The 19,152-nt window shown below is 43.6% G+C and overlaps 1 protein-coding gene across 5 annotated transcripts in view; it reads left to right on the top strand.

Moving 5' to 3' along the window:
• LOC124622161 (glycine receptor subunit alpha-3) overlaps window positions 1-19,152 on the top strand; it is a 588,708-nt gene that overhangs the window by 505,906 nt on the left and 63,650 nt on the right. For all 5 annotated transcript variants that reach the window (XM_047147805.1, XM_047147803.1, XM_047147804.1 and 2 more), the window contains one exon: window positions 10,361-10,590. In XM_047147805.1, coding sequence (XP_047003761.1) covers window positions 10,361-10,590 — 230 coding nt within the window. The remainder of the gene's footprint in view (window positions 1-10,360; window positions 10,591-19,152) is intronic.

Raw genomic sequence — 19,152 nt, forward strand, 5'->3', positions numbered from 1 at the left:
TGATACGAGGCCGTTGGGCCCTAGCACGGCGTTCCGTATTACCCTCCTGAACCCACCGATTCCATATTCTGCTAACAGTCATTGGATCTCGACCAACGCGAGCAGCAATGTCGCGAGACGATAAACCGCAATCGCCATAGGCTACAATCCGACCTTTATCAAAGTCAGAAACGTGATGGTACGCATTTCTCCTCCTTACCGAGGCATCACAACAACGTTTCACCAGGCAACGCCGGCCAACTGCCCTTTGTGTGTCAGAAATCGGTTGGAAACTTTTCTCATGTCAGCACGTTGTAGGTGTCGCCACCGGCGCCAACCTTGTGTTAATGCTCTGAAAAGCTTCTTCTTCCTGTCGGTTAAATTTCGCGTCTGTAGCACGTCATCTTCGTGGTGCATCAATTTTAATGATCAGCAGTGTATATACATATGTTCGACATTTCTTCCAAAGCTACTGGATAGTTTTCAGCCAAACTTGGTTCACATGTCGCGTACTGTCTGGAAAGAAACGCTGTGGGATACGAACCACCTACCTATCATAGGTGGGGGTGGGGGGTGAAAAAGTAATGTAGCCCACAAGGCGCAAATACTCAGACTTTATTCATCCAGTATTTGAGAATGAGAGCACTTAATGACTAGCAACGAACTTCGTACATATTTTCAAAACTTTACCAATTTTTTTGTATATGGCAACTCCAACAAAACGATGAAAGGAAAACAGTTTATTGCTAGCTATATTTTCGTGGTTCGTGCAGTAGACTGCCACATCAGGCATGACGTTTTAATTTATCGCTTGTTCATCACTAACTCGAATCGAGACACATTTTGCAGGTAGTATCCACATACGAGGTGTGACAATACAGTAATGAGACTGATTTTCTTTGCAAGATGTGGCAGCCTTGCAGACTTGCATAGGCGCAATATCTTTGACCTTGGTCTATAAGCTGCTTCTGGTCCAAGCAGCACATCGATGCAACTGCTTAGTCGTGAGTTGTGCTGTAATAAGTTAACACGTGTTTGTGTCTCTTGTCGCGGAAATCGAACCGCATAATATTGCTCAACAGTATGCCATTTCTTTTTGTGTTAAATTGGGTGAAAACGCGACGACAACTTCCGGTAAGCCTCAGAAGGCTTTTGGAGAGGAGGTTATGTCAAGATCTCAAGTTTTCCGTTGGTATAAAATGTTTAGTGAACGCAGAACGAATGCTGAAAATGAAGACCGCAGTGGACCAGGGTGTGTGAACTCGTATGATATGATCGAAGATTATCTGTGAAAATGATTGCAGAAGAACTGAACATCAATCGAGAAACAGTTCGTCTAATAATAACTGAAGATATGCATCACGATAATGCGCCATCCCATGCTGCTCTGTCAGTACAGCAATTTTTAACCTCAAAACAAATTTTAGTACTACTACAGCCACCTTATTCACCAGATATCGCTCCGTGCGACTTTTTTCTATTTCCAAGAGTCAAAACGGCGCTCAAGGGACACCATATTCAAACAACACAAGATGTCCAAAAAACTGTGACGAGGATCTTGGGGGATATTACAGAAGATGAGTTCCAGAAATGTTACCATCAATGGCAGAAGCGCTGGAAAAATTGTGTGCAATCAGAAGGGAAGTACTTTGAGGGAGACAATACTAAACTTGACTAAAACGGTAAGCAACATTTTTTTCACATCCGTCTCATTACTTTATTGCCGCACCTCGTATGCCACTAAATGTACTTACAAAATTATAACACTGTATGACGTATAGTTAAAGGGATATGATGTCATAAACACTTACATGCGTGAAAGACGGCCGCATCATGCATGACGTTTTAATTTAGTTTTATTTTTTCATTTTTACTTTTTAATTTATTTTTACTGCTAATTCTATTAGCAACATCTTTTGTAGACTGCTTCCACGTGTACCACTGAATGTACCTGCAAAATTATATCGCTGTACGACACATGGTTCAGGAAATACAGCGTCATAATCTTTGAAGTGTGTGAAAACGATACTGCAGGGCGCAATTCGCTAGAAATACAAGTAAAATATGTCTACAAACATGTGTGACATACATTAAATATATGCGAAACTTATACGTACAGGGGCGAAGTCGCGGTTGAAAAGCTCCTCATAAGTCCATGGATCGATTTCAACCAAACTTGGTACATATATTACTTGCTGTCTGGAAAGAAATACTGTACAGGTTCGATCCACCATCCTAATATTGGAGTAAGGATGATGGACAGAGAATGGTGGTGGAGAAGGAGACATGGAGAGGGGTAAGGAGGAGTTGAACACACGTAGGGGGAGGAGCAGACGGACAGAGGGAGGGAAATGGAGGTGACTGCAATGGGAAGGATGAGGAGATGGACAAAAACAGAAGGAGGTTGAAGGAGACAGGGGAGAGGAGAAAATGGATGGAGAGAGGGGGAGGAGGAAATGTAGAGAGAGAGAGAGGGAAGAGAGAGAGAGAAGGAAGGAGGAGATGGACTAGTAGAAGATTGCATTCAAATAAGTGCCCAAAACGACGCCAGGTACTCGGCTAGATTTACGTAAATGTCTCGTACACGTCACTGAATATATTCTTCATACAATTCTGTGTACACAGGCTGTTGGGAAAGTACTTGCGTCATTGAAATATCCTTTTTCCTTACTTTACCTACCGTTTCGCACTAACCCGATTACCCCGTTGTGCCACACTTTATTTATTGTACAACAACAATGTTATCTTCGGATTTTGTGACGTCTTCAGATGATGAAACCTTCTGGAAACTTTAAATGACTTTACTGGCAAGTAAACTATGCAAAGGACATTGTATTACTGAACCAGGACGAGGATGCGAAATACGTCAGAAGTTTACATGCAACAGGTAAAGAAACGACTTCCAGATTATTGAAAGGAAGACCGAATACCGGTGATAGGATCGTCTATATTAACGACATAGGAGACAATCTGAGTAGACGTCTTAGATTGTTTGCAGATGATGCTGTCATTTACCGTCTTGTAAAGTCATCAGATGATCAAAACGACTTGAAGAATGATTTAGATAATATATCTGCAAGGTGCGATAAGTGACAATTGATCCTGAATAAGGAAAAGTGGGAAGTTATTCACATGAGTACTAAAAGGAACCAGCTAAATTTCGACTACGCAATAAGTCACACAAATCTGAAGGCTGTAAATTCAACCAAATACTTAGGGATTACAATTACAAATAACCTAAACTGGAACGATCACATAGATAATATCGTGGGTAGAGCAAACCAAAGACTGCGGTACATCGGCAGAACACTTAGAAGGTGCAACAGGTCTACCAAAGAGACTGCTTACACCACGCTTGTCCGCCCTATTCTGGAGTATTGCTGTGCGGTGTGGGATCCGCATCAGGTGGGACTGACGGATGACATCGAAAAAGTACAGAGAAGGGCAGCTCGTTTTGTATTATCGCGAAATAGGGGAGATAGTGTCACAGACATTATGAAACGTCCCCTTTGAAGAATTATACATGACTGTCCTTAAACTGACATACAATATTTTTAGCGCAACGCAATCTGACTTTCAAAAATCCCTGCAAAAGAATGGCCCTGAGTAACATTAAACTATACCTTTCAGAAATCACTTACCTCACAAAAATCTTCATTACTCGAACTACTGCAGTACAGCGAGCGCCACTACTGCCAGCTAAATAAAAGATTCAAACTACGGAAGGCACTAACTACTGATATTAATAGAGAACAAACAATGTATTTACCTTGATAGTCATAATATATATAGCAGTTCAAATTACAAAACTCCACCATCTCTCTCCCCACATCCACCACTGCTGGCGGCTCACCTCCAACTGCGCAACGCTACGCGCTGGTCACATCCAGCTGCCGCTGCCCAACACTACAATGGCAGACAACAATGCAAACTAGACACAGACTGCACACAGCACAGCCAGTGATTTTTATACAGAGGTGGCGTTACCAATAAAAAAACCTAAACAGCCTACTTCGTTTTGTATTATCGCGAAATAGGGGAGATAGTGTCACAGACATGATACGTGAATTGGAGTGGCAATCATTAAAACAAAGGCGTTTTTCGTTGCGACGGGATCTTCTCAAGAAATTTCAATCACCAGTTTTCTCCTCCGATTGCGAAAACATTCTGTTGGCACCCACCTACATAGGGAGACATGATCATCAAGATAAAATAAAAGAAATCAGGGCTCCCATAAAAAAATTTAAGTGCTCGTTTTTCCCGCGTGCCGTTCGAGAGTGGAACGGTGGAGAGACAGCTTGAAGGTGGTTCATTGACCCCTCTGCCACGCACTTTATTGTGAATAGCAGAGTAATCACGTAGATGTAGATGGTCTGAGCAAGACCATACTCCTCTGTTTACAGGAGAATGAACTTTTAACACAATGTATAAATTTCAGTATCTAAGAGCACACTTAACACACCCAAATTGATTTTAATACAAGGAAGAATATGCAGGCACAAGGCAGGTGCTACTAAACCTGCGAAATATTCCGTCGGCCACGAAAATTGCAACACAATCAAGGCGAACTGGAACAAACATCAAATTGACTTGCAGCAAATTTAGTACTTTGAAACGTAAATGATTATCAATTTCAGGGCAGCCGCAAAAAGCAGGCGCAATGTCATCTACATTCTGTGTATAAGGGAAGATTTCGCACCGTTGTTCTCATTCAGAAATGGCGTTTCAGTGTTGTTTGTAGTGGCTTACCAGCTAGACCGTCTGACAAAAAAGTGAATCACCCAGAAGAGGAGGAGAAGACGGAATGGAACTTCGCGTTTTGAGAGAGCATTCGAAGTTGTTTCAATGACTACCAAACGAGTGGAATTCACAAAGAAGAGGGCAGTTTGGGCCCGTTTGTTAGTATGACGTTGCATAGCTCTGGCCTGGATGCATGACACTGATTCAGTTTGGAAGGGTGCCATGAAGTCGTTGCACCCTTTCCTGAGGCAAGCCGGCCCAAAATTGTTGTAACTGTTACTTAACAACGTGGATACTGGGAATGGGACGGAACTGACGTCCGAGCTGGACCCACACGTTTTATCGGGGACAGATCTGCTGATCTTAACCCACCAGGTTAGCAGAGAGCACTAATGCGCTGCTTCCTGGACTTGGGTAGGCGCGCCGGCCCCGGGTCGAATCCGCCCGCCGGATTAACGACGAGGACCGGTGTGCCGGCCAGCCTGGATGTGGTTTTTAGGCGGTTTTCCACATCCCTCTAGGTGAATACCGGGCTGGTCCCCATGTCCCGCCTCAGTTACACGACTCACAGACACTTGAAACACATCCGCACTTTTCCATGATTTACACTGGATGCAGACAGATGGGGTACTCTGATTCCGTTCTGGGGGGGGGGGGGGGGGTACGGGGTGGCAGTAGGAAGGGCATCCAGCCACCCCTTCACATTAATATGCCAAGTCCGATTTAACCCCGCGCACAATGCGGGACAAAGGCGCAAGCGATAGCGATAGAATAGATCTGGTGATCTTGCTGGCCACAGGAATATCTCTGTTTCACACAGACAGTTCATAGATACACATGCCGTGTGCACACGAGCATTGCGCTGTTAAAAAATGGTACCATGATACTGCCACAGGAGTGATAATACACAAGACGTATATCTGTGTCGTCACAGTTTCCTTAGTCGCTACCAGCCTTGACCTTTAAGCCTAGTTTACACGACGACGCTTGGTTGCGCCACTCGTTGCGTGGAATGAGTTGCACGCAAATGCCGGCCGGGGTGGCCGAGCGGTTGTAGGCACTACAGTCTGCAACCGCGCGACCGCTACGCTACGGTTGCAGGTTCGAATCCTGCCTCGGGCATAGATGTGTGTGATGTTCTTAGGTTACTTTGGTTTAAGTAGTTCTAAGTTCTAGGGGACTGATGACCTTAGAAGTTAAGTCCCATAGTGCTCAGAGCAATTTGAACAATTTTTTTTTTTTTTTTTTTTTTTTTTTTTTGCACGCAGATCGTTTCATGTTTGACTGCAGACACGGCGAAAGCAGTATACACTTCAGTTTCGTCGTTTTGTGGGTTCCTGAGTCGTGTCTGAAATGAAAGTTTTGGCACGATCTGTTTTGGAGTTACAGCTTCTTGTGTGGAATCATTGCATATGAAAAAAATAAGAAACGTGTTTCGATTCGTGACTGGATGAAGAAAAGACGTCAGCTCGGTTGCTCAGCATCCTTGCTGAAATAATTTTAACTATCTTAGAATGTCACCAGAATTGTTCACGCTTCTTCTAAAGAGAGTTAATTATGCGATAAGGAATAAAGCTACTGTAATGCATGACGCACTGCCGCCAGAACTGAAATTACATATGATACATATAGATGAATATTGAATAAATATTGCATTTCAATCGAGAACACTCGGCATGCTATAAGATGCGGTTCTAAATGGTGATTACGCTTTTTCATTAACACCAATAATTATGAACATTAACAGTAACAGTTATTAACATCGACAACAGTAATTATTCGAAGCAGGCCGCATTAAGAAGAGTGTCGGCCAACTGGAACGATGGGATTTTAGTCTTGTAGACGAGAACATTTCCACATCTTGAATTACATTTGCTTGTATTTTTCTTAATTCAGTTGTATATGTGCTGCTAATTCAATAAATTTTGCCCTGTAGCTCAGGTATTGTCAAACTATCTATGTTCTGATCGCACGTGATGGTCTCAGGAGCAGCAATGTGTTGCTTACTATTGTAATCAGCATTTGTGATTGGTGTACAGAATGGCAGCTAAATATAGATCTATCCATAGATTTATCTAAATATAGATAAATGTAAATTAATGCAGGTGAATAGGAAAAAGAACCCTATAATGTTTGAATACTCCATTAGTAGTGTAGCGCTTGACACAGTCACGTCGATTAAATATTTGGGCGTAACATTGCAGAGCGATATGAAGTGGGACAAGCATGTAATGGCAGTTGTGGGGAAGGTGGATAGTCGTCTTCGGTTCATTGGTAGAATTTTGGGAAGATGTGGTTCATCTGTAAAGGAACCGCTTATAAAACACTAATACGACCTATTCTTGAGTACTGCTCGAGCGTTTGGGATCCCTATCAGGTCGGATTGAGGGAGGACATAGAAGCAATTCAGAGGCGGGCTGCTAGATTTGTTACTGGTAGGTTTGATCATCACGCGAGTGTTACGGAAATGCTTCAGGAACTCGAGTGGGAGTCTCTACAGGAAAGGAGGCGTTCTTTTCGTGAATCGCTACTGAGGAAATTTAGATAACCAGCATTTGAGGCTGGCTGGAGTACAATTTTACTGCCGCCAACTTATATTTCGCGGAAAGACCACAAAGATAAGATAAGAGAGATTAGGGCTCGTACAGAGACATATAGGCAGTCATTTTTCCCTCGTTCTGTTTGGGAGTGGAACAGGGAGAGAAGATGCTAGTTGTGGTACGAGGTACACTCCACCACGCACCGTAGGGTGGATTGCGGAGAATGTATGTAGATGTAGATGTCCTACAAATCTGGATATTACACGATTCGACTTGCCGACCGACTCACAATGCGGCCCATTTCAGTCTCTTGTCAGGTGCTGATCAAGCTGTTTCACACATGTACACGGCATCTCCCTGTCCTGTACAGTGAACACACGACATCTGACGCTGTTCATGTACTTTATACAGCCTACCAGGCCTCATAACAACACAAAACATGAACAACATTAACGCACTCTGGTGGTCAATCTACCTGGCACAGATTACTGCGACTCAGGTAGCACCAGCTATCCGAGACAGAAGCAGCAACAGGGAAGTAACAGATTTTATGTCTCTTACGAGTTCCTAGCCAGGAGTGAATTGTATAATTTCATATGTGTGCTTTGATAGTTTAGATTCTTGTGTTTCTGCGTTTTAATTTAATATCTGATAGACACAGTTCTCAAGTTTTCGTTTGCGTCGGAAAGTAAACCGAGTTTGTGACGTATTAAAAGTTTCTAATCAGGGGTGAATTATTTAGACTTACCTGAGTGCTTCAGTAGTTCGGTTTTTGAGCATCTGCAAAAATTTAAAAAGATGGTGCCGTATAAAGTTATCATGACTGGTAAAAAATTTGACGTGATTGACTGTACAGGATGGTTTAAACTTATATTTACGATGCTCACAATAATAAATTGTACTTTGTTCCACACGATATAACGTACAAAAAAAAGGCCAAGTATCGAACCTACGACCTTTCTTTCAGTAACAATTAACGTTATGAGGAGACTATTATTACTGTTGCAACCTGTCCGCTAATCTACATTGTCTTAATACGAATACAGTTCTTACTGTTTCCTACAGCCTACTTTTGATTGGAGGCCTAGTTTTATTAGAACACAATTCGCGGACAAAATTTTATGAGATAGATCTAACAAAAATATAAAGCATGCGTAATCATATAGGCATGTTTATCGGATCTATTTACTAAGATACCGCGCATATATATTTGAATCCAATGCTTTATTTCGTATAACAAAAGTGATTGGATGCATTTTCGTAGTACCGAGTAGCAGGAACAAGAAGTATGTCCATACAGAGCTTTACTTTAGCGATGGATGTTTCCTTGCTCTTGCGAACTAATATTGGTTCCCTTTCGTCATGCTGACTATCGGATAGGACCAATTTAACGCTAATTACGAAAACAGGTGTTCAAACTCGATACCGTAACAAGAACTGCGAAATCTGTTTTTGATATTACGAGGGTAATCCCAAAAGTAAGGTCTCCTATTTTTTATAAGTACATACACCTGTTTATTTCTACAATGGTCTACATCAGTTTACAACTTGAACATTTAGCTACTTTTCGACATATCACCATTTCTGTAAATGCATTTTTGTAGACTCTGTGGCAGTTTTTGTATGCCCACGTCATACCAGGTCGCCGCCACGCTGTTCAGAAAGTTATGAACCTCTTCTTTCACCTCGTCGTCGGAGCTGAATCCCTTTCCGGCCAAATGTTCTTTTAACCTAGGGAACAGGTGATAGTCACTGGGCGCAAAGTCAGTACTATAGGGTGGTGGGTGATTATGTTCCGCTGAAACTGTTGCAGGAGAGCAACGGTTTGCCGAGCAATGTGTGGACGAGCGTTGTCATGGAGAATGTGTACGCCCTTGCTCAACATTCCTCTTCTCCGGTTCTGAATAGCCCGTTTGAGTTTTTTCAGAGTCTTACAGTACCTGTCAGCGTTAATTGTGGTCCCAGTGGGCATAAAGTCGACCAACAATACCCCTTTCCGATCCCAAAAAAACAGTTGTCATGACTTTACCGGCAGGCTGTGTTTGCTTGAATTTCCGCGGCTTTGGCGTAGATGGATGCCGCCACTGGTGTGATTGTTGCTTGGTCTCGGGTGTAAAGTGGTATGCCCAGGTTTCGTCACCCGTGACAATTGAGTCCAGAAAGCTGTCCCTGTTCGGCTGCAAGGCGGTGAAGAAATGCGCAGGAAGGATCAACTCGTTGCCGCATGTGGTCCTCAGGCAGCATGCATGGCACCCATCTTGCGCACACCTTCCGCTAGTTCAATGTTTCCGTTGAAATTCTGTGAGCGGTGCTTCGGGAAACCCAGGAACCAACGTGCAGAGATCATCCAAGACGATCTGCTGATCTTCACGCATGCTCTGCTCAACCTTCTACCCTGTCTCCTCAGAAATTGACGGTGTCCCGCTCCTTTGTTCGTCGTGAATTTCGGTCCGACCAGCTGCATGCTCTCTACACCACTTACGAACATGTATGATATCCATGCACGACTCACCATACACTTCCGTCAATTGGCGATGGATTTCAATCGGCGCAGTGCCCTTTGCGTTCAAAAACCGAATACTTGCCCGCAATTCGCACTTGGCGGTATCATCCAACGGGAGCTCCATTCTCAACGGCTGCCAAACCAAGACTGAGCGACTCAGCGCGGCGTGCGCATGTTTACACACAGCGCGTGAAGCACTCTTCATAACAGTGTGACCAATTGCTACACAGAGTTCTGTACTTGAAAAAAAAAATAGGAGACCTTACTTTTGGGATTACCCTCGTAGTAAAGGATAGCAGGAAAAAAACCGTGTTTCATGCTCGCCACAACAATTGCTTTCCGACTCATTTAGCTTAAATTTGTTGAGATTTTTTGTTGCTAAATATCCGACATGCTCCGTTTGAAGCCACTGATCAGTTTTAGCAGTGAATTAGACGGTGCAGTGCATTTCTTTAATATGCATGGCTAAATATGCTGCTATAGTCAATGTATCACCAGCGGCGCAGTGGGCCCAAAATGGCGGCCACTGGCAAGTCGGCCGTGCTTTCCCTGTACAGAGCTTCATCAGTGACAGCCGCGTGCTGGTGGTCGGTTGCAGCGAACTTCTCGCGGCTGGTGCTGTACTTCCGGTTCGAGCGGCAGATCGGGCACCACCTGATCCAGACGTTCGCGCCCAGCTCGCTGGTGGTGATGCTGTCGTGGTTCAGCTTCTGGATCGGCCTGGACGCCATCCCGGGCCGCGTCACGCTGCTCGTCACCTCCATGCTGACGCTCGTCACCATGTTCACCGGCCTCAAGTCCGACATCCCACCCGTCGCCTACGTCAAGGTACGCCAGCGGCGCCAACCATCTGGTACAACATGGGCCCGCCGCTGTGGCCGAGCGGTTCTAGGCGCTTCGGTCTGGAACCGCGAGACCGCAACGGTAGAAGGTTCGAATCCTTCCTCGGGCATGGATCTGTGTGATGTCCTTAGGTCAGTTAGGTTTAAGTAGTTCTGCGTTCTAGGGGACTGATGACCTCAGACGTTAAATCCCATAGTGCTCAAAGCCATTTGAACCATTTTTTATCCGACCGGACTCTGCGGACACAACAAATAATCCTGAGTAAATAGCGAGCATCAAAACCGACTCAGCGATAAGTGAACACAGGGTTGTCGTAGCGAGATTGAATATTGTAATCCCCAAATCTTCGAAAAATAAGCGAGAAATATGCGTATTCAAATCAACAGATAAAAATTCGCCTTCCTGAGAGACAATCTCCACTCTTTCCAGATCACACTATTGGCCATTAAAATTGCTGCACCACGAAGATGACGTGCTACAGACGCGAAATTTAACCGACAGGAAGAAGATGCTGTGATATGCAAATGATTAGCTTTTCAGAGCATTCATACAAGGTTGACGCCGGTGGCGACACCTACAACTTGCTGACATGAGGAAAGTTTCCAACCGATTCCTCATACACAAACAGCAGTTGACCGGCGTTCACAGCGGTTACACTTGACACTGCCTCACAGACAGGAGCGCCTGTGATGGTGTACTCAACGACGAACCTGGTTGCACGAATGGCAAAAAGTCATTTTTTCGGATGAATCCAGGTTCTGTTTACAGCATCATGATGGTCGCATCTGTGTTTGGCGACATCGCGGTGAAGGCACATTGGAAGCGTGTATTCGTCATCGCCATACTGGCTTATCACCCGGCATGATGGTATGGGGTGTCATTGGTTACACGTCTCGGTCACCTCTTGTTCCCATTGACGGCACTTTGAACAGTGGACGTTACTTTTCAGATGTGTTACGACCCGTGGCTCTACCCTTCATTCGATCCCTGCGAAACCCTACATTTCAGTAGAATAATGCACGACCGCATGTTGCAGGTACTGTTCGGACCTTTCTGGATACAGAAAATGTTCGACTGCTGTCCCGGCCAGCACATTCTCCAGATCTCTCACCAGTTGAAAACGTCTGATCAATGGTGGCCGAGCAACTGGCTCGTCACAATACGCCAGTCACTGCTCTTGATTAACTGCGGTATCGTGTTGAAGCTGCATGGGCAGCTGTACCTGTACACACCCTCCAAGCTTTGTTTGACTCAATGCCCAGGCGTATCAAGGCTGTTATTACGGCCAGAGGTGGTTGTTCTGGGTGCTGATTCCTCAGGATCTATGAACCCAATTTGCTTGAAAATGTGATCACATGTCAGTTCTAGTATAATATATTTGTCCAATGAACACCCGTTTATCATCTGCATTTCTTCTTGGTGTAGCAATTTGAATGGCCAGTAGTGTAATAATATAAGTGTAGACCAGATGTGGCTTGAATTCAAAGAAATAGTATCGGCAGCAATTGAGGATTTATACCAAATAAATTAACAAACGACGGAGCTGATCCTCCTTGGTACATAAAACGCGTTAGAACACTGTTGCAGAAACGACGAAACAAACATGCCAAATTTAAACATACGCAAAACCCCCAAGATTGGCGATTTTTTACAGAAGCTCGAAATTTAGCGCAGACTTCAATGCGACATGCTCATAACAGTTTCCACAACGAAACTTTGTCTCGGAACCTGGCAGAAGATCCAAAGAGAAATTGGTGATATATGAGGTATGTTAGCGGCAAGAAACAATCAGTGCCTTCTCTGCGCGGTAGCAATGGAGATACTATCGAAGACAGTGCTGCCAAAGGAGTGTTACTAAACACAGCCTTCCGAAATGCCTTCACAAAGGAAGACGAAGTAAATATTCCAGAATTCGAATCGAGAACAGCTGCCAACATGAGTAACGTAGAAGTAAATATCCTCGGAGTAGTGAAACAAATCACTTAATAAAAGCAAGTCTTCTGGTCCAGACTGTATACTAATTCGGTGCCTTTCGGAGTATGTTGACGCAGTAGCCCCATATTTAACAATCATATACAACCGTTCGCTCGCCGAAAGAACCGCACCCAAAGACTGGAAAGTTGGACAGGTCACACCAATATTCAAGAAAGGTATTAGGAATAATCCACTGAATTACACAGGCCCATATCGTTAAAGTCGATATGCAGCAGGATTCTAGAACATATATTATGTTCGAACATTATGAATTACCTCGAAAAAAACGGTCCATTGACACACAGTCAACATGGGTTTAGAAAACATCGTTCCTGTGAAACACAACTAGCTCTTCATTCACATGAAGTGTTGAGTGCTATTGACAAGGGATTTCAGATAGATTCCGTATTTCTGGATTTCCGGAACGCTTTTGACACTGTTCCACACAAGCGGCTAGTAGTGAAATTGCGTGCTTATGGAATATCGTCTCAGTTATGTGACTGGATTTGTGATTTCCTGTCAGAGAGGTCACAGTTCGTAGTAACGTCTATTTTACTATTGCAGATAACGCTGTCGTTTATCGACTAATAAAGTCATCAGAAGATCAAAACAAACTGAAAAAGATTTAGAAAAAATATCTGCATAGTGTGAAAAGCGGCAGCTGACCCTAAATAACGAAAAGTGTGAGGTCATTCACATGAGTGCTAAAAGGAACTCGTTAAACTTCGGCTACACGATAAATCAGTCTATTCTAAAAGTCGTAAATTCAACTAAATACCTAGGTATTAAAATTACGAACAACTGAAGTTGGAAGGAAGACATAGAGAATATGGGGAAAGCTAACCAAAAACTGCATTTTATTGGCAGGACACTCAGAAAATGTAACAGACCTACTACGGAGACTGCCTACATTACGCTTGTCCGTCCTCTTTTAGAATACTACTGCGCGGTATGGGATCCTTACCAGATAGGACTGACGGAGTACATCGATAAAGTTCAAAGAAAGGCAGCACGTTTTGTATTATCGCGAAACATGGGAGAGAGTGTCACAGAAATGATACAGGATCATTAAAAGAGAGGCGTTTTTCGTTGCGACGGAATCTTCTCACGAAATTCCAATCACCAACTTTGTTCCCCGAACGCGAAAATATTTTCTTGACACCGACCTACATATGGAGGAACGATCACCAAAATAAAATAAGGGAAATCAGAGCCCGTACGGAAAGATATAGGTGTTCATCTTTCCGCGCGCTATACGGGATTGGAATAATAGAGAATTGTGAAGTTGTGAAGGTGGTTCGGTGAACCCTCTGCCAGGCACTTAAATGTGATTTGCAGAGTATCCATGTAGATGCAGATGTAGATGAAACGAAATGTCCCGATAACGTACCTGTCTTTTTTTTTTTTTTTTTTTTTTTTTTTTTTGGACGCATCTGCTCAACCAGATATCCTTTATAGTTCCAACAAATTCTGTAATGTTGTGTGGTGTCCTTAGGTTAGTTAGGTTTAAGTAGTTCTAAGTTCTAGGGGACTGATTAAATCCCATAGTGCTCAGAGCCATTTGAACCAAGTCAAATTCTGTAAAATTCGGAACCTTACGCATTTAGGCCTTAGCTCAATTGCTGGGATGGCCCATAAGCTCTAGCATTTCTTTTGACATGTAAGTTTAAGTAACACTGGATAAAAATCAAGACACTTTCATAGCATTTGTCGACCTGGAAAAAGCCTTCGACAAAGTAAAATAGTGCAAGATGTTCGAAATTCTGTGAAAAATAGGGGTAAGCTACAGAGAGAGATGGGTAACATACAATATGTACGTACAAGAACCAAGAGGGAATAATAACAAGGGTGGAAGACCAAGAACGAAGTGCTTAAACTGGGTATAAGACTGGGATGCAATCTTTCGCCCCAACTGTTCAACCTGTACATCGAAAAAGAAACGATGGAAATAAAAGAAAGGTTCAGGAGTGAAATGCCTGCGCCAGCAGGACAGAGCGGATTATGTTGTGGAAAGGGGCCAAAATGAGGTTGCTGTCAGTTGCAATCAACATACAAACTTTATTTGTCTCCACAAAGTATTACACAAGAATGCAAAACACTCAAAACTTTAATCGACCTCCTTGATTAACTTTAGATCGGCTGAAGGCCACATTCAAAATCCAAGACACAAGGCCTAAGCAAAATTGAAATACAAGTTTCTTCTGGAGGTTTCGTCCAAGAATACTTTCTAAATCTTCAATCTAAACAGGCTGAAGGCCTTAGCACTTTAATTTTAATGGAACTCGGCTGGAGGCCGCATATTAAGCAATAAGAAGTGTTTCACTCCAATGGTAGAAGGCCTAATCTTAAAATAATTGAAGCAAATTTGGCTGAAGGCCCCTTACGAAAACATCACAACCGTATGCCTTAAGGACAAGACAAGAACATTAATTTAAGAGATATTAAAACTTGGATGAAGCCCACACATCAACACAATAATTTAACGGCTTAAGGCCTTAAAAGATTTGATGTAAAATTCGGCTGAAGGCCCCAATAAGAACAACAATCTCATGCCTTAAGGATAACACAAGAACATTAATTCAGGATATATAACACTCAGCTGAAGGCCACACATCAACCAAATAACTAAAGCTCAACAAGGAAGTTACTATGTAACAGACATGGAACAGCGCTCCGAAGTTCCATGGGTCCGCCTGGAATTGTAATACTAACGCCCATTTAGGCGAGACAGGCAGCCCGACCAACAATCTCTTAATCAAAAGGCAGCCCAACCGACAGACAGCCGACCGACCAATCAACCAAATCAGTTCCGCACGACACAACCAGCAAAACAACCACAAGATTTCAGTACAACGACACACAGAATATTGGCGCCCACAACGACCAACAACGCCTCAGCCATCGAACTCTGCTGGTCCGTCCGTGACTGCTGCTCCGTCGCGACTGCACTGCTGGTTCATCTCCAACTGACTATCTTCCTTCGGATGGACGACGTCCTGGAGACACTGCCTCCGACCCAACCATGCAGAAGTAACACAACCGACGTCTGTGCACAGGAAGGTACCGACACAACTAGACGTCGTCGATGAGACGGCTGACCAAACGATCAACCAACGCTCGTCCCTCCTCTTACTGGCTGTGCGGACCTCACTGGGGCTCTGCCCCCAACTGCAATGCTACTGCGTCTCAAGCGCTCTCCTGCTCCGTCTCCAACTGAACTCCAAACTGAACTCCTGACACACGACGACCAGGAAATACAATCGGTCGCTCCAGAGATGGTACGTCCAGGTTAGCCGAGAGCGCTGCTTCCTGGACTTGGGTAGGCGCGCCGGCCCTGGACTAACGCCCGCCGGATTAACGACGAGGACCGGTGTGCCGTCCAGTCTGGATGTGGTTTTTAGGCGGTTTTCCACATTCCTCTAGGTGAATACCGGGCTGGTCCCCACGTCCCGTATCAGTTACACGACTCGCAGACATTTGAAACACATCCGCACTTTTCCATGATTTAACTCAACGCAGACAGATGGGGTTCTCTGATTCCGTGGCGGCAGGAAGGGCATCTGGCCACCCCTTCACATTAACATTCCAAATCCGATTTAACCACGCCAACCCTGCGCAAGATGTGGGACAAAGGCACAAGCGATAGAATAGCTCCATAGATGGCACGACAGCGTACTTATCGATACACGCTGCTGCTGCCACTCATGAGCAAGTAGGGCAGGAAGTTAGTAACGCCAGTAAATGGAATAAGAAAACGAGGCGGCAGTACCGTAATAGAAGATGACAAACAATAAATGGCATGAACATGAGCCGTGCACGGCTCAAGGAGTGGAATTAAAATTCAAGATGAAAGGATATCAATGATACAATACGCTGATGAAATTGCAATCCTGGTGGAAAGTAAAGAAAAGTTACATAATCTGCTGAATGGAATGGTCTAATGAGAACAGAATATGGACTGAGAGTAAATCGAAGGAAGACGAACGTAATGAGAAGTAGCAGAAACGAGAACAGCGAGAAACTGAACAGCAGGATTGACAGTCACGAAGTAGATGAAGTTAAGGAATTCTGCTACGTAGGCAGCAAAATAACAATGACGGACGGAGCAAGGAGGACTTCAAAAGTAGACGAGCACAGGTAAAAAGGGGATTCCTAGCGAAGAGAAGTCTGCTAGTTCAAACATAGGTCTTAATTTGAGAAAAAAAATTCTGAAAATGTACGTTTGCAGTATCGCACTGTATGGTAGTGAAACATGGATTGTGGGAAAATCGGAACAGAAGAGGATCGAAGAAATTGAGATGTGGTACTACAGACGAATGTTGAAAATTATGTGGACTGATAAGGTAAGGAATGAGGAGGTTCTGCACAGGATCGGAGAGGAAACGAATACGTAGAAAATACTGACGAGGAGAAGGGGCAGGATGATAGGACATCTGTTATGATATTAGGGAATGACTTCCATGGTACTAGAGGCAGCTGTAGAGGACAAAAACTGTAGAGGAAGGCAGAGACTAGAATACATCCAGAAAATAATTGAGGGCATAGGTCGCAAGAGCTACTCTGGGATGAAGAGGTTGGCACGGGAGAGGAATTTGTGGTGGGCCACATCAAGCCAGTCAGAAGACTGATGACCCAAAAAAAAGTTTAACCTTCAAGCTGTATGTATATAGACTGAAGCGTCGAGTGAAGATTTGTACCAAGCCCGGGATTCAAACCCAGATCTCCAGCTCATTGGGCAGATGCACGGACCACTACAGCACCCTGGCACAGTGACTTCGCACGGCTGCATCGACTGCCCTAGAACGCTTCCTTCCTCAGTCAAAATTACCATTCACCCCTCCGCCTACTTCGCATTCCACCTAAACTCCAACACCATTGCAGAAACTCTCCAACTGTTTTGGAATAGCACCTCAGTATCGAACGAAATGGGGAATCCTGTGTGAAACCCAGGCATAGGTGCTTTAATCAAAATGAAACTATATGATTACAAAGACCTTTTGATGTCTCAAACAACAAAGGTGTACATATGCAGACTGAAGCTACAAATAAAAATTTGTACAAAGGCTGGAATTTAAAACTAGGTCTCCTGTTCACATCTTTTATATTTTTTAAAATTTTATTTCCAATTTTTCCTCGTTGTTCTCCTCATTTGGTCTGGGCAGACGTCACATAACACCACTTGAAGTTCATGGTTGAACACTTTGGTCAGTTTATTTTTTTTTTTTTTACTATATACAAGGTGCGACAATAAAGTAATGAGACTGATTTTCTTTGAAAGACATGGCAACCCTGTAGGCTTGCGTAGGCACAATATCTTTGACCTTGCTCTATAAGCTGCTTCTGGTCCAAGCAGCACATCGATGCAACTGCTCAGTCGTGAGTTGTGCTGTAATAAGTTAACACGTGTTTGTGTCTCTCATCACGGAAATGGAACCACATAATATTGTGCAACAGTATGCCATTTTCTTTGCGCTAAATTGGGTGAAAATGTTACGACAACGTCCAGTAAGCTTCAGAAGGCTTTTAGAGAGGAGGTTATGTCAACATCTCAAGGTTTTCGTTGGCATAAAATGTTTAGTGAAGGCAGAACGAATGTTCAAGATGAAGACCGCAGTGGACGACCATTAACCTCACGGACAGATGTCAACCCTGGCCAGGGTGCGTGAACTCGTACGATCTGATCGAAGATTATCCGTCAAACTGATTGCACAAGAACTGAACATCAATCGAGAAACAGTTCGTCTAATAGTAACTGAAGATCTTGGTATGATAAAGATCTGTGCAAAAATAGTCCCCAAAAATCTCACACCACAACAACGAGAAATACGGAAAAATGTGGCAGCCGATCTGTTAGAGCAAACGGAAATCAATCCAGAATTGTTGAAACGGGTTATCATTGGTGATTAAAGTTGGTTTTTTCAGTACAATCCAGAGACAAAACGCCAAAGTTCGCAATGGTGTTCAAAGGGATCACCCAGACCAAAAAAAGCTTGCACGTCAAAGTCAAAAGTGAAACGCATGCTTGTGTGCTTCTTAGTTTCCAAAGGAATTGTTCATAAAGAGTAGGTGCCTCCTGGACAAACAGTTAACCAATATTACTACAAAGAAATTTTAGAAAGACTTCGTAAAAGATTTCTTCGTGTCCGTGTCAACATTGCTGATAATTGGATTCTGCATCACGATAATGCACAATCCCAAATTGCTCTGTCAGTACAGCAATTTTTAACTTCAAAACAAATTTCAGTACTACCACAGACACCTTATTCACCAGATATCGCTCCGTGCGACTTTTTTCTATTTCCAAGAGTCAAAACGGCGGTCAAGGGACACCATTTTCAAACAACACAAGATGTCCAAATAGCGGTGACGAAGGTATTGGATAATATTACAGCTTCTGAGTTCCAGAAATGGCAGAAGCGCTGGAAAAAGTGTGTGCATTCAGAAGGGAGCTACTTTGAAGGAGACAACACTAAACTTGACTAAAACGGTAAGCAACATTCTTTTTTTTCGCATCAGTCTCATTACTTTATTGTCGCATCTCGTAATTGCAGAGACTTTTTCAAGCCTCAAACA

The sequence above is a fragment of the Schistocerca americana genome, chromosome 7, assembly GCF_021461395.2.
Source record: "Schistocerca americana isolate TAMUIC-IGC-003095 chromosome 7, iqSchAmer2.1, whole genome shotgun sequence".
Classification (NCBI taxonomy): Eukaryota; Metazoa; Arthropoda; class Insecta; order Orthoptera; family Acrididae; genus Schistocerca; species Schistocerca americana.